The sequence below is a fragment of the Chanodichthys erythropterus genome, chromosome 23 (genome assembly GCF_024489055.1).
Source record: "Chanodichthys erythropterus isolate Z2021 chromosome 23, ASM2448905v1, whole genome shotgun sequence".
In the NCBI taxonomy this organism is placed as follows: Eukaryota; Metazoa; Chordata; class Actinopteri; order Cypriniformes; family Xenocyprididae; genus Chanodichthys; species Chanodichthys erythropterus.
In genome coordinates, this window is record NC_090243.1 from 14,018,034 (window position 1) to 14,035,413 (window position 17,380).

General features: G+C 36.2%; 1 protein-coding gene across 14 annotated transcripts in view; it reads left to right on the plus strand.

The window, feature by feature from the left end:
• Positions 1–17,380, plus strand: part of dpyda.1 (dihydropyrimidine dehydrogenase a, tandem duplicate 1) — a 239,481-nt gene that overhangs the window by 24,967 nt on the left and 197,134 nt on the right. For 12 of the 14 annotated variants that reach the window (XR_010893848.1, XM_067378763.1, XM_067378754.1 and 9 more), the window contains exon 2: positions 4,171–4,281. The exons of 1 other annotated variant lie outside the window; for it this stretch is intronic. Coding sequence is in view for 12 of the 13 variants with exons in the window: in XM_067378754.1 (XP_067234855.1) it covers positions 4,171–4,281 (111 nt within the window). In the remaining variant the exon portion in view is untranslated. Of the gene's footprint in view, positions 1–3,481; positions 4,282–17,380 lie in introns of those variants that run through there. One more of the 14 variants, XM_067378760.1, reaches the window with a different exon arrangement.

The following is a 17,380-nucleotide window of genomic DNA, read 5'->3' on the forward strand; positions in this document are numbered from 1 at the left end:
TCTGGCACTGAGTGGGTCACTCCTGATTGTAATGGAGAGGTGTGAGCCTGTGTGTTTGTTGTCAGGATGAAAGGGGAGGGGTCGATAACGGCATGGCGCTGGAGAGGGGCACAGAGAGACACTCAGGTTTGATTAAAGGGAAGTGGCCTCAGGTACTCTGAGAGGCTGAACTACACCTGTGATCTACAGGAAAGAGAAAAAAAAGAAAAAACTCATATTTACATTATTGTCTGTCTTATTTTCTCATGTGCCACACACAATTTTGTAATGGCATTTGTTAAAGTTATTGAATGGATATTTCTGTACATGGCAAGAAATTCCTGCAATGTGGTTGCTAGGGTGTTGTGGGTAGTTCCAATAACATTGCTGTATGGTGGATAATATGTTATATTCTAAATGTTTTTTATTGTGTTCATATATTAAACCTGCAGGCAGTGTTGGGGAAAGTTACTTTTAAAAATAATGCATTGCAATATTGCGTTACTCAATAAAAAAGTAACTAATTGCATCACATTATTACTTTTTATGGAAAGTAATGCATTATGTTACTTTTGCATTACTTTTTGGGGCTGGGCTTAGCTTGCTTGTTTGTTTTTTTAATAATAAAATAGAGTTCTAGTTTTGGCAAATGTTAAGGCCCTTCACACCAAAATTGAAATGAATAAGCCTCAGGCTGAAGGAAATGCAAATTCACTCCTGTACAGTAGAGGGCGCAGCTCATAGAGACCTTTCAGCTGTGCTGTTCTTCTTGGCTGCGTCCGAAAACTGAAAAATGCTGCCTTCCGAGGACACATTTCAAGGTAACAAGGCATCAAGGCACGTCCGAATCCAATGTTAGCTTCACTTCCTCTCTCATGAGATACCTTCTTCAGATCGATTTTTGAAGGAAGCATAGATGTATCCTTAGCTGCCTTTGATATCCCACAATCCTGTGCTTTCCATTCTGTGACAGTTGAGCTAGAAAAATAAAGATGGCGTCCGAAGGTTGCGTTTGCTGCTCAGTTTGTGTATAAATGTACGATTTTGATCAACATATTTCAATTTTGATATCATTTCTAAAGAGAAATTACTACTGTAGTAATTAAATATTTGTTTAGTTCTCACCAAAGCTCGCGCTATATTGCTGTAGATCATTTACTGTTACGCTGCCTCAGAAGTCTGTCCGAAATCAATTTCGTGAGGTACCTTCATGCACAAATGCTGCCGTACAAGTCATTCTCTTTTAAGATAGCGAGGCAGCAAGACAGCTACCTAGGTTTTCGGACGCAGCCCTTGATTGCAGAAGAATAGGATGCAAGAGAAGAAAGTTCAACACTCTTGCTTCAGCAATAAAAAAAAGGAAAAATAAAATAAAAAAATGATGTTTATCTAAAGTTATTTTTGCTTATTCGTAAACTGGATTATCGAAGGTCAGCAGCAAAAACATTGGTTAATAAAGTGAGATTAAAGGATTAGTCCAATTTTAAATAAACTTTTCCTGATAATTTACTCACCCCCATGTCATCCAAGATGTTCATATCTTTCTTTCATCAGTCGAAAAGAAATATGGTTTTTGAGGAGAACATTCCAGTATTATTCTTCATATAGGTTCAGGTTGAAGGTCCAAATTGCAGTTTGATTCAGCTTTGAATGATACCAGACGAGGAATAAGGTCTTATCTAGCGAAACGATCGGCCATTTTCGAAAAAAATACAGCCGTTTATGCTTTATAAACACAAAATATCGCCTTGAACGTACTTTCCGTTTCCGCATTCTTCAAAACACTTGAGCTGCTTTCCATTCGACAGGGTCCCATAAGTGTTCACTGCTTCCTACTCCATGAGCACGGTATATCCGTTGAAGTGGACTTCGCTGACAATAATCACTCATTTGGAACGCACTACAAACGTCATCAAAGAAAGTCAACGACGGTGTCGCGCAGATTATGATATAACAAATAAATAGATATTATAATTTACTTTCAAATTTAAAATGAACTCTTAACAGATTTAATAATGCTGTAGCCTCTCATGCCATATGAAAATAAATTCTCATTTTGGTTAACTGTATGTATTCTTAATCCACCGTCTGGGTCTCATCTCGGGCACTTTCTTTTCCACGCGCAGCCGCATAGCAAACACTTCTGAGGTAAATAAAGTAAAATAAAAAATGACAGAGCCCCAGCTGCTTTTCAACACTTTTACTTTGTCATGCCTATTCATACAATAAAATATGCAAATACACTCATCGCTATAACCATTCATACTTTCGTTCGTAAAAGGCTAATAACAAAATGTATGAATACTCAAAACTTATGTAAATTCCTCCATCGGAGAGCCGTTTAAAACTCTTTCAACGGCTCTGCTCCATCGTAGTTCTGAATGGTGACGCGGTGCGCGATGACAGTTGGGTGATTTTACCTCTCTACTGCCTGTGTAGTGATGTTCCCTTATTCCCTATCCCGTTCGCAGTGCCCTTCGAACTGAACATGTTCGCTCCCTTCGGAATGGAATCTCACTTAAGATGGCGAAATACCCTGTGAAGTCCACTTCGCAGTCCACTTGCGGTCGAATGGAACGCACCTTTACGCTGAATGTTCTACGCCTTCCCTATTCTACTTACGGAACGAATGCGGCGCTAGTTTTTTTTTTTTTTTTTCGTAAGTAGAATAGGGAAGGCGTAGAACATTCAGCGTAAGCGCTTTGAAGAATGCGGAAGCGGAAAGTACGTTCAAGGTGATACTTTGTTTATAAAGCATAAACGGTTGTAATTTTTTTTCGATCGTTTCGATAGATAAGACCCTTATTCCTCGTCTGGTATCGTTTAAAGCCCTTTGAAGCTGCACTGAAACTGCAATTTGGACCTTCAACCTGTTGGTAGCCGTTGAAATCCACTATATGGAGAAAAATCCTGGAATGTTTTCCTCAAAAACCTTAATTTCTTTTCGACTGACAAACGAAAGAAATTAACGTCTTGGATGACATGGGGGTGAGTAAATTATCAGGAAAAGTTTATTTAAAAGTGCACTAATCCTTTAAATACATAAAGTGTATTTGTGTTAATTTTTGCTTAATTATTGCAGGTTTGCATAATAGTTTGTGTTTCACAGATTTGTTCTTTTTGAGGAATACTGAATCTGTTTTTGTGCAAGTGAGATGAGTAAATGCCTGCTAACATTTAGTCTAGAACTACAATAACCATCATCAGCAAACACAATGCCTCTGCACTTCTGATTTCTCTCAACATGAGGACAGGTGTCATTCAATGGGAAAACAAAGTAACTTGCTTTACTTATTTGAAAAAGTAACTCAGATATTTTTTTTGTAAATTTAAAAGTAATGCGTTATTTTACTAGTTGCTTGAAAAAAGTAATCTGATTACTTGTAATGTGTTACCCCCAACACTGCCTGCAGGGCATATATTTATTTAATTGAATCGCAGCCTTTGTGAATTCACAATAGCAATATGCTATAGTATGGTTTTTAAATGGTTTTAATATATCGTGTAGCCTTACAAAACGGTCTAATGCGGTTTATAGATTCTCGTTTGTAGAATGAGCCATTTCCGGTATTTCGGCTGTTATTTGACATGTATTTGACACGCATAATGCAATTGAAGATTCTTTTTTTAAAATGGAGTACTCAAATTTAATCGAGGAATCGTAACAGCCCTAGATTCTGCCTTACCAAACACCACTACCCTTTTAAGATTTTTTAAAATCCTTTCATATACATGGCTGTGTGGGAAGCTGACATTGTCTGAATGGTTGTTTGTGTTTTTGCAGAAGAATTGCGTATTTGAAAGTGAATGAGTTTGAAGGTCAGCTGTCTGTATCTCTCCAGTGTGAAGCGATGCTGCGGCATGTTAGTTTAGGAATGACAAGCATCTGCTAAAACACTCTTGATTTTTTAAAGACAGCCTGTTGGCATGCCTTTTGATTTGTCCTCAGAACTCCCTTAATTGTTCAGCTGTGAAACTTTAAGCGTGCTATTTTCCCAGAGCGCTGGAAATGTCCTTGCCGAGACTTACATTTGTTCAAGTACAAGAATGTGAGTGGGAGTGCTCAGACTCTCTCTCACACACACACACACACACACACACACAAGCAAAAGCCGTTGTGTATCGCAAGTTATGCATAATATGAAACTACCTTAGCGTACCTTGACTATTTCTCTCTCTCCATCTATTCAGAGTATCCTGGCCTTGAACCCTCGGGTCCAGACTCATGCTGCGCTCCTCTCTACTGCGACGAAGAAGACTGAGAAAAAACACTGGAAAAGAAATGGAGAGAAAGGCTGTGAGGTGCGTCTCCTCCATCACCCTCAACCCTCATCTTTTCACCTGCCCTTACATAGGACGCTCACTGACCAATCAGCTGTAGAAAAAGAAGAACCTAGTGTTGTTTCCAGATTTGGATGGGCTCTTTCCTGGCACTGGACCCATCTGTTTAGCTTTCTTCGGTTTTTCTGCTTTTTAACCTTTCGTTTGGCCTTGTTGAGAAATCGACAGCTGTGTTCAGCACTACAACCGCAAAAAAACTCAAGTTGAATTTGCCCACATATATGATCTTAAACTGACGCACTCAGAAGGCCTGCGAATAGTGAAAATGCTTGAATGAAGTCTCTTATGCTCATTAAGGCTGCATTTATTTCATAATAATACAGAACAAACAGTAATATTGTGAAATATTATTAAAATTTAAAATGATGGCTTTCTATTTTAATATACTTTAAAATATAATTTATTTCTGTGATGCAAAGCTGAATTTTCAGCATTATTACTCCAGTCTTCAGTGTCACATGATCCTTTAGCAATCATTCTAATATGCTGATTTATTATCAATGTTGGAAACAGTTGTGCTGCTTAACATTATTTTATAACCTGTGATACTTTTTTTGGGATTCTTTGATGAATAAAAAGTTAAAAAAATATCAGCATTTATTTAAAATAGATATCTTTTGTAACTATATACCTTACCGTTGAAAAGTTCGGGGACAGTCATTTTTTTTCTTTCTTTTTTTTTTGAAAGGAATTAATACTTTTATTTAGCACGGATGTGTTAAATTGATAAAATGTTTTAAAGATTAAAGATTTGTATTGTTAGAAAAGATTTATATTTTGAATAAATGCTGTTCTTTTTAACCTTTTATTCATCAATGAATCCTGAAAAAAAGTATCCAAAAATATATTAAGCTACACAACTGTTTTCAACATTGATAATAACTGAGTATCAAATCAGCATATTACAATGATTGCCCTTTGACACTGAAAACTGGAGTAATAATGCTGAAAATTCAGCTTTGATCACAGAAATAAATTATATTTTAAAGTATATTAAATTAGAAAAACATAATTTTAAATTGTAATAATATTTCACAATATTGTTTTTTCCGTAATTTATTATGAAATAAATGCAGCCTTAATGAGTTTAAGAGACTTTGTTCAAAAACATTAAAAATAGTAATGTTTCAAAACTTTTTGTATCATTATCAATACTGATCCCTGTAGAAAGAAAGTTTTTGCAATTTTTGAGTATTAAATTATTAATTAGGCATATACCATTATATTATCATATTAAATTTGAAAGTCATTATTTACAACACTTAATAGACCTAAGCGGCCAATTATCAGAATTTTGGTTTTGTTTATCATTTATTAACACCAACCTTTTAACTTTTAATTTAAATCAATTTAAATAATAAAATTCACATTCAAATGTCACAGAAATCCATTATGATAAATGTCAAATTTAGATTTGTTATTTAATGTGAAATAACTCCAGACAAGCAGACTGAGAAATAGTTTCTCTTCTACTATTTGCAAGTTTTTTCCGTTTCAAAGCTTGACACATATTAATTTCTATGCTAAATAAATAATAAACTTGCTCGTTAAAAAAAGCCTGTTTCTACCTTAAAGTAAAAGAATAAAATGTAATTTGGAGATAAATTCAATTTATTTAAAGCAATAGTTCACCCAAAAATTAAAATTCTGTCATCATTTACTCACCCTCAAGATATTTCTTCAAAATATCTTCTTTTTTTCTTTCTTTTTTTTTTAATGAAGACAGAATTTTCATTTTTATTTTAATAAAAATAAAATCACAGTCATGATACATTTTTTAAACTCTCTTTAGATTTCACTGTTTGCGTGACAGACATAAATACTAACTTGTTGCGATCGCAGCTGGTAAGAACTAAACTAGATTAACATATAAATATATAAAACATCCAAATCAAGCTCTACTGTTACCACACATGCACATTATGAAAACGGAACACCTGCATTTAAGTCTTGCATAGAATATGCTGTATGTATCTTTATGTATATGTATCTTGTTCACCTTAATTCTGTATTCATGTGTATATCAAAAAATACAAACACTAAAATGAACATAGAAGATAAATACCGGCTCACATGCACACCAGCTCTATTGACTTCCTGGGAGTGAGCAGGTATTTCATCATTAGACGAGAGCGTGTTGGTGAGCTACACACACTAACACACATGCTCAGACATTCTCTCAAACGTAATTATCTTACGATTCCAGGCACATGCCATCAAAGTCTCACGAATATCTCCCCAGACCAGCGTGCAATGGGAAGGGTTTGTGTTTTTTGGCAGGTGGCCGCTATGCCTCGTCTGTCCTTTTAAAGGCAACTGAGCCTCCTGCTTGTTTGATGAGGAGACACAACAAGATGGAGGTGTTTTGTAGGGGAGATTATCTACTCCCTGCTGACAACACTGTTGCTAAGTACAGCTGCCTAATTCATCATTCTAATCAATGGGGATGGATCGCAGGCCTGATTTAATTCATAAAGGCTGTGTGCTATAGATCGAACATATGGCATGTGATTTTACTCCGTCAGGAGGGTACATGTGTATCTTTCGCGTGCTACGCTTGTGCAGATACACGCGGTACCTTTTTCAAGACACGTCCCTGAAAATAGACATACAGTATGGGATGAAATTGAAGTTCTGTTAATCAAAATTTGCTGCAAAATCAACCGTAATGCTTCCGAATACTTTCCGCCTGCTTATTTTCTCATGCAATGCATTTCTCACTGTCAATTCACCAATAAATGTCAGAGCTGCAGAGAACGCTGAGTCTGTGAAGCTGCTCGTGATTTTCCGTATGGATCGTCTGCACCAGATTTATCCTCTTTGTAAAGAAAAAGCAATGAACGTTTTAGTGATCCTTAAAATAACTTTTGTAGGCCCCTGAAAGCGGCATCATAATTGTCCTGCGGAATTGTACCGGATGCCAGAGGGGCTGTAAACTTAGTTTTTACAGGGAATCCATGAGTGCTGGGTGTCTATAGTTTCCAAATGAATTCTTGGGAAAATATGGTGGCATGTAGTCAGCCGTTATCTTTGTCCGTCAGGACTCAGGTGCCCGCACATTTCCTTCCCCTCCCCCTCGGGGCACCCGTAGCACACTGTCCGTGAGCAGATTTCGCTACACTTCCCTGCAGGCGACGTCTCGTACGGGAACGCGGGCGGTTCAAGTCTATGCTATTAGCTGACCAGAGCCTTACCAATATTTGTCTTTCTGCTTCAACAGCACAGGTTGAGGCTAGAGATAATCTACCAAACAAAAAACAAGTCTGAGTTTTGCAGCAGCTGCGGAGATAGAAGTGGAAACACACTTGAAGTGTCCTTGTTTTTTTGTTTTTTTTTGCAGATAACGCCGCTGTTTACTGATGGTTTTCTTTTAATAATCTATCTGTAAGGTCTAATCCAATTTAATGAGTCTCCAGATTGCATTATGATCCCCGGGTCCTGTGAAGGGCAGGTATATCTGCCAGAAGCAAAAGCTAATGTTTTTTTCCCATTGGTTTTAGGCAAAACAAGGAGGGAGGGAGGGTGTAAAGTAGAAAGAAACAGGCTTTTCAGATTTGAGTTGCCTCAGTAGGTGTGTTTACTCTGGTATGTATTGTAAATGTACTAGCATTTTTCCATTTAGATGTTATGACTTGTAACCCTAAGGTCACAGGTTCAAATCTCAGTACCGGCAGGAAACGTAGGTGGGGGAATGAATGAACAGCACTCTCTTCCACTCTCAGTACCCACAACCGAAGTGCCCTTAAGCAAGGCACCTAACCCCCAATCACTCCCCAGGCGCCCCAGCAAATACGGCTGCCCACTGCTCTCGGTGTGTGTGTGCACTTGGATGGGTAAAATGCAAAGCGCAAATTCCGAGTATAGGGCACTGTACGTGGATACACATCATGTCACTTCGCATTTCACTACTCGAAATGCTGGCAAATCAGCTTGGGGGCGAATTGCACAGTTGCAGCACTTTTGCCCACAGCATTTCAATGCATGAGTTTTAGGGTGCCAAGCTCCCAAAACAGCTTATTTTGGATTTTGCGTCAGTATGTCATACTGCGACAAAAGGCCGCCTCTGCATTCAATGCCTACGTGGATTCTGAGCTTAGCACGATCACTGTCCAGCACTCTACTTTGTGAGCATTTGAGTGTGAGGTTAAAAACTAGCCTAGAGCGCCATCTGCTGTTGCCGCTCTAGGCTAGTTTTTAACCACACACTCAAATGCTCATGAAGAAGAGTGCTGGACAGCGATCGTGCGTTCAGCTGAGTCATGTGAGTGGTTAAATATACTTGCACCTCAGCTCAGAATGCTTTTATGACGTGAGATTAATGTAAACATAGTGTGTGTAAAGGAACTGGAAGCAAGCAGAGTAAATAACGGGTGTGTCTAAAGTATGTAGTGACATTTGCTGTTAAAAACTAAGCTTAGAACATAGATACATATAGCTTAGATACATCGGAAAATATCAGAATTGATCCATTCTTTGTATCGCAAATCGAGAATCGATGTATTGTCCCAGCCCTAACTTCCACTTCATTGCCTCTTTAGCCCCTTCCACCAATACAAGAGAGACGCAAACACAGGATTACTAGAACAAAAAACATGATAAAGATTTGGTCCCACTTTATATAAAGTGGCCTTAACTACTGTGTACTTACATTTAAATGAGTAATTTGATACAATGCACTTATTGTGTACATACATGTTTTTACATTGTACTTACATTTTAAAAACACCTGCATGTAATTACATCTGTAATTAATTTCTGTAATTACATTTATAATTACACTGTTGACCCATCCACACCTTACCCCTACCCTTAAACCTACCCATCCCACCAAAGCTTTCCCTAACCTTACCCGTATCTCACCTCAATAGCAGCAAAAGTGTTTTGCAATTCAATATGAACCCAATAAGTACATTGTACATTTTTACATTGTACATTGTACAACCCAATAAGTACATTTTTGATGTAAGTACATAGTAGTTAAGGGCACTTAATATGAAGTGGAATCAGAGATTTAAACAAAATGCATGCTTTTCTGAGAGACTGAAAATGAAAGATGATACAGTACCAACTATATTGGATCTGACAGTAATTTCACAACACACAAGTGTGAGTAACAGTGTTTTTACCACGTGTCCCTATTGCTTTATCTATGTGCAAAACATATATAAAAAAAAAATAAAAAAAAATCAGTGAGTGTTTCAGAGAGAGGGTCAAAAACAGTATTGAAAATAGCCTATTACATATTACTTGTTGAACATTATTAGTGGACCTCCTCAAAGAACATACAGTTTAGTCCAGAATTTAAATGATGGTGCATCCTCAATTGTAAATATTCAGTATATATATCACCCAGCTATCCCCTGAAGCTTTCCACAGAACATCTACACATGGTACAGGTTGAATAGGAAGGCCTTGAGATGCTGTGTGACCTTATATATGTGTATTGTGACCTTCTTCCTCTTAGTCAGCTCTGTTCTGTCATTGGCTGGGGCTTTATAGTTGGGACTGCTTCTAGTTTATTAGGCATCAGAGCTAATTGCTTTAATGAGACATGATGAAAGGGAAAGGAGGCAAAGGAAAAAAAAACTTAATTTGAATCCTTTCTGGAATTCGTTAAGTAATTCAAATTGGCTTTCATAATTCCTGTTCCGCGCCAGGTCACCGCTGAGGTCCAAAGATGGAATGTAAACTGAATATCTTAAATAGATTTTCCTTTATAGCACAATCATCTTGCGTCTTCCTTGAATCTAGTCTCGACCTCACACTCATTAGATGAATAAATTACAGACAAATTACCACAATTTGGGTGCTAACCATTTTTTTCTAAGCGATATTAGGGTTCTTTGAAGCTTTAAAAGTAAGTAATTATGTTTTTACTTTAAAAAATCATCCAATGAATTATACTTAGGAATTCTGTTGGAGTCTAAGATCACACTATCTGTCTCTTTCTATGTATCTATGTATCTATCTATGTATCTATCTATGTATCTATGTATCTATGTATCTATGTATCTATGTATCTATCTATCTATCTATCTATCTATCTATCTATCTATCTATCTATCTATCTATCTATCTATCTATCTATCTATCTATCTATCTATCTATCTATCTGTCTCTCTCTCTCTCTCTCTCTCTCTCTCTCTCTCTGTCTATCTATCCGTCTATCAGTCTATCTGTCTGTCTGTAAGCAAAAGAAAAATTGGGCTATACAATGTAGGCTATTATTAATAATAATGTTTAAACAGTATTAAAGTTGCTTTTTAAATAAAATGCTATGTTGTTATATTTGCTGTTATATTAGTCTATCGTTCCGTTCCTATCTGTCTATCGTTACATCTGTCTGTCTGTCTATCTTTTGCTATATCTGTCTATAGTTATAGACGGATATCTATAGTTCTATCTGATACATAGGCATAAATAAAATGATAGATAGGATGATAGATAGACAGACAGACGAGCTGCTGCTCCCAGCCCACTTTCCAAAAGAGGGCGGAGCTTTAACAGCTCACACTTCAATTGCTCAACAACAACAAAGCTGGAGAATCTCACGCAGCCAAAATGACAGTTGTTAGGAACAGTGTTCAGCCTTACATTGTTCAAACCGGAGTCGGACACTGATGGAGAGACTCAGGAAGAAGTTACAACTTTTAGAATGAAACTGGATGTTTCTGAATGGTTAGTGGATAAATTTATTTAGTTGCTGTAGAGTTGATTCAACTCATCGACTAGCATGTGCCGTCATGTTAATCTTTTGTGCAAATCCAGCATTGAAATGACTGTTTGTGAAGCAGTCCGGCGTAAAATGACAGCCTCATCCCCTTTGTTGCGTGTTCTCAGGGGCGGGGTTTATGTAAATTTTAGGGTTAGTGATGTCACCAACCCGAGAAGAAGCTCATTTCAGTCCCTACCAGTCGTTTGTTGTTGTCCTTAAACCGAGAATTCTTTAAAAGAAAATATCTCCTTTTGCATCGAACTTTGAGCATTGTAACTTTTCAGATGTTGTTTATGCTCAAACAGCAACATTACACACTAACTAAAGTTAAAAAAGTGAAATCATAATCAACCACCCCTTTAAATCATTACAATCATAAAAGACAACAGAGAATCAATTTTCCCTTTAAAAACATTCAGGCAAACGTCAATACATCAATACATCTGTCATCTTCACATCTGTAATGATAAATGTCATGTTAAAACAAGAATTTTCTTGTAAATGCTGTTAATTCAAATTGGTCCAAATTCCAATTCCTCATTACTGTATATTGTTATACATTTGTTAACCCTGGATGGAGCTCTGACAGAGTTAGTCCAGGAAGATTTGTCTGTAAGGGTATTGTAAACGCACAGCTACCTGACAAATATTTTTACAGTTATCCCTCTGCGTGAGGAAGATCCATTTAGATCTGCTCTGATGGATAGATCCATTCAGGGGTGCATTTCTCGAACAACGATGTAACTCACTGCTGAACCACCATAGTACGATTCATCGTTGAACAAATCAACTAGCTAGTCACGACTGTTTCCCGAAACCGTATTGTCGCAAACCTGTCATTCAACCACGTTGGTGAATGACGTCACACAGGTGGTGAGTAATAACTTCTTTAAATGAATCCGTTTGAGATAGAATTAATGCTAGAATTTCTGCTATAAATTTCGGACATGGCATTAGAGGACTAATTCTCATTTTCCTCAGTTATTTTGCTTTATTTCCAGATGAAATCAAATGCTTGTTCTGACATTCTAGAGCACTTACGCACATGCGCACTCTCCAAAAACGGTACTTTAAATCTCTTGACAAACTAAAATATATAAATGACATTTATATATATTCGAAATAAAAGATATACATTATACTTAATGTCAGCTTGCCTATTTTGCTCAAGATAAGGATTTATTAAGTCCTCATGTCATAAAAACAGGAAACTATGCTTCTAACCACAGCTCGAGAGTTGTCGTTCCAACCACACAAGTTTGCGATGCAGTTTGCGAATGTTCGTTTGAACTATGCTTTTGGGAAACACCAAATCGTTGAACTATGTAAGTAACAACGGAACTTGCGATGTTAGTTGGCTAACAATGCTTTTGGGAAATGCACCGGACAACAAAGTTGAGTAGAGTTATCCCTGGATGGAGCTCTGGATAGAGTTAGTCCAGGAAGATTTGTCTGCATGAGGTTATCCCTCTGCATGAGGAAGATCCATTTAGATCCACTCTGATGGATAGATCCGTTTAGATCCGCTCTGACGGACAACAAAAAACTCCCTGAAACTTCCTAACTCTTCCATTCCGATAGTGGTATTCTCTATTTTTACTGTTATTTTTATTTCTTATGCATTTAATTTTTATTCTTATGTATCTGGTTCTTCATTATATAAAGCACTTTGAATTACCATTGTGTATGAAATGTGCTATACAAATAAAATTGCCTTGCCTTGCCTATATTAAACATTATTTATGTTCTGATTGGCAGGGAGGTGTCAGTTAGCATACTGCATTAGGACACTTTGTTAACTTTACTCCATTGGATGATGGCCAGCAGGTGTTGTGATGCATTGGGCTGGTCAAAGTATTACTTTAACACAGACTTGAGTCTTAAGCAGTGAATTAAAGTGTGTGCATGTGCTCATCTCTAATTACCTGGCACAATTACACGCCACAGATCAACACGGCTATTGATTGCTGCTGTCTGAGCTGATATCGGCCCTACTTCACTGCGCTAGATTGTACGTTTCGGGTGAGGAAAGGATGAAGTAATCAATGAGTTTTATCTGCTGGAACATGCATACATCACCACCTCCAATGCCACCCATCCCATAATGCCACACTTTCCTCCTTTTCCTCACAGGATTTAGCCTCCACTACATGGATTAGAGCACCGCATCCGCCGCCTAATCCATTCAGGCGAAGGGGAGGAGATTACAATGTTGGGGTTTGATGTTAATAGAAACCCTTAATAAGTCCTTTTTTGTGCTTTACATGCTTCTTAATGTATAAAGGAAAACACAAAAGGCTTGTTATGCCCGCTCAGCTGGCTGGGCGTAGGGTACCAGCAGCACTGGAATCATCTGAATGGTTTTCAGCTCAGAACGGGCTGCTTTCTGTCATGCTTTTTCATTAATGAGATTTCCATATACAGCTGGTCGTCTTTTCAGTGTCTTTAGGGTCTTTTCTGTGTGAGGGCAGGGAAGACAGTCATTATTGAAACGCTTTTGCTGAGAACTTTTATTGATAGAGATCCCTAAAAAAAAAAAATCACAGACTTGATGAGGAGCGTGTCATACCACTATAAGTAATGAGTCTTATTAATCACACTTATACTAAAGGATTGTTTCTAAATCTCTCGAGGACTGTTAATCTGGTCGTCGCATAGTTTGAAGGTTTCTGTGCTCTATTCACACATTAGACAGGCATATACATTTCTATTCATAAGTTTATTTATCCTTTGCATAATATGCATTAAGAGAATTGGGTAAATTGTACTTATTTTGTCTTCGGGAAAACATCTTGGGTAGCTTCTGAAGGGCAGTGGTAAACTAAAAAATATGATCTTTAAAGAACTCTTAAAGGGTTAGTTCACCCAGACCTTGAAAGTGGTGGTTACATTGCTGTCTATGCAGGAGTCAGATACCTTTTGGATTTCATCAAAATATCTCAATTTGTGTTCTGAAGACAAAGGTCTTACCTGTTTTGAATGACATGACTGTGAGTAATTAATGACCTTTTTTAATAGTTGTGTATGGATCCCTTAAATGGATCCCGCATTACAATATTGCATTACACCCTAAAAAAACGTATTTACTTATTACTTATTTACTTTTTATGAATGCGTTACATTACTTTTGCATTACTTTTTCTCAACTGGGCTGGGCTTACTTTTTGTTTTAGTTTTTTTTTTTTTTTAATAACAGCAAAATAATTTATATTTTTGGCAAATGTTAAGGCCCTTTTACACCAAAAGTGAAATGAATAAGCCTCAGGCTGAAGGAAATACATATTTATTTATGCCTGTACAGTAGAGGGCGCAGCTCAAACAAACCTTCTCAGCTGTGCTGCCGTTCTGGATTAAAGAAGAATAGGATACAGGAGGAGGAAGTTCAACAATCTTATTTCTAAATCTAATATAAAGTAATTTTATTATTATATGGTTGAATTAGATCATTGAAGATCAGCAGCAAAGACATTGGTTAATAAAGTGAGGTTAAATCCATAAAGTATATTTGTGTAATTTAATATAGTTAATTATTACAGGTTTGCGTAAAATTCTGAGATTGCATTTCACTGTTTTTATTAATTTTTGAGGATTACTGAATGTTTTCCGTGCAATTGAGATGAGTAAATGAATGTTCACATTTAGTGTAGAACTACAATAACTGTTTAGCGCACACAACACCTCTGAACTTTATTTCTCTCAACATGAGGACAGGAGAGCTGTCAGTCAATAAATGTGAAAAAGTAACTTGCGTTACTTATTTGAAAAAGTAACTTAGATATTTTGTTGCAAATTGAAAAAGCAATGTGTTAATTTACTAGTTACTCAAAAAAGTAATCTGATTATGTTACTCAAGTTGTAATGCGTTACCCCCAGTGCTGGTCCTCTCCTCAGTGTAAAAAGATGAATCTCAGAATTATACTGTCACTGGGAAAGAGTTCAAATATGCAGAAGATGCTAGAAAACCAATGCTTGTGCAGGACCTGGAGCATTTTTCTGAAGAACAGAGCTCAGTTTAACTGCTCAGGGCAAACAAGAGACTCATGAACAACTATCACAAAACATTAAAACAGTCATCGATCATCCAGGTAACAACAAACAGTATTAAGATTCAAGGGTATGTAAAATTTTGAACTGATTAATCTGTTGATTTTCAGTTAATATTTTGTCTTGTGGATTACATGTAAACATCTGTTATGTAAAACAGCTTATTCAGGACAGTACTAAAAAATAACATGCAATTTTTTGATCCCTCTAATTTTTTTTTATCATATTTTGCAAGGGGTATGTAAACTTATGGCAAGAGCTGTATATAAATATTTTGAAATATTATTACAATTTAAAATAACTGTTTTCTATTATATATATATATATATATATATATATATATATATATATATATATATATATATATATATATATATAATATATATATTAAAATGTAATTTATTCCTGTGATGCAAACCTGAATTTTCAGCACCAGTCTTCAGTGTCACATGATCCTTCAGAAATCATTCTAATGTGCTGATTTAGTGATCAAGAAACATTCATTATTTTTGACGTTGAAAATAGATGTTTAATATTTATGTGGAAACTACTTAATTTTTTCAGGATTCTTTCATAAATAGAAAGTTTAAAAGAACCGCATTTATTTAAAATAGAAATCTTTTCTAACATTATAAATGTCTTTGCTGTCACTTTTGATCAATTGTGTGTCCTTTTAAATAATTCTTTCAGAAATAACAATGTATTTTGTATACTGTTCAAATGATTCCAATTGTTAGAACAATATACATAACATATAAAAATATAATTTTATAATTTTCGTATATAATTTTATCATACATTTTTAATTTATTTATATTTATAATTTATATTCTCTTATTCTCTATAGTCAAATTGAGATGTTTTAGTATAATTATAGGTTATATTCATCATGGTATGGCACTAATGGGCTTCTGATCCAAGCGATTTTATTCTGGCTACTCGCCTTCACTTTCAGGCAGAATGTACTCCACCCCTTTAAATTGATTGCCATATATGAATATTTGCTATTCTTTGTCCCTCGTCATTGTCAAGGGAGCTGAAGTTGATTTTTGCAGAGTAAACCGTATATGTGTGTGTGAGCGCTGTTATTGAGTTATTCAAATCGCAGACTTTGGCTTGCAGAGAGAGCGCTCCGAGAATGCAGTGCCCACGCACATTATTTCCCAAATATCTCTGCTTCCCGATGCAATATTTCCTTGTCACCCACAAGCTCAGACAGTGCAATAATTATCAATTTCCATATCATTGTGTTTTTATTGTTTGAGCAACATAAAATAAAACATTTGTTAATGCCACTCAGTTAGACGAGAGCAACGTGGAAAGATGAGGGAGGGAAATGTAATTAAAAAAAATCTCTGACTTGCACATTGTCTGTAATCATGTAAATTGAATGTCAGTCAGAATGGCGAGCACGTTCTGTTATTAGATTCTAAACTCCTTGTGCCCGCTGCGTGACTTGCCAAACACTGAGTTTGCCACCGTCTCTACTGTATGAGACCCAAGCGGGCAGTGTTGTTATAGCAGAAATATTAAAGTGATTTATTAGTCGAAAACTGCTTTGAAGCTTAGTTTGTACATGTGCAGTCTTTTTTGGAATGATATATTAAACATAATATTATATTATTTATTATGATAATTTTACAAAGTAATTTATTCTGCTTGTTACAACAGCTTTTTTGTTTCGTTTTATTGTAGCATTTTTTTAAATCTTATTTTTTAACCAGCTGAGCTGCCTGTCATGCAACTGGAAAATGTACTTAAGTTATAAGTTTAGTTATAATTAGTTATACAGCAAGTCTTGTTTGTCTTAATTACTCCACAGCACTGCTCTTCACTTTTTTGAAAAAAACTTTTCTAACAGATCTAAAGCCCAATTTATCTAGTTTAGTGTTTAACAAACATCCTCTGAATCATTCACTGAATATTACTAATTTGTTGCTGTTAGTCCTGTTGTGTGCCGAGGTTTAAATGTGGGAGAAACCCTGGATTCTTTCCGCTGAGTGGAAAAGCTTCTTCAAGGGTTGTGATTGATGTGAGCTGTCAAGTTCTGAGTGGGGACCAACCGTCACCTGAGAGCTGGATAAATAAAAAATTATTCACGGTCAAGTTTGCATGTGAAATTGCATTACATGTTGCTGTAGGTTTTCCCAACCATCATGCATGGCTTGAGCTTGAAGTCAGTTTCTATCTATCTATCTATCTATCTATCTATCTATCTATCTATCTATCTATCTATCTATCTATCTATCTATCTATCTATCTATCTATCTATCTATCTATCTATCTATCTATCTATCTATC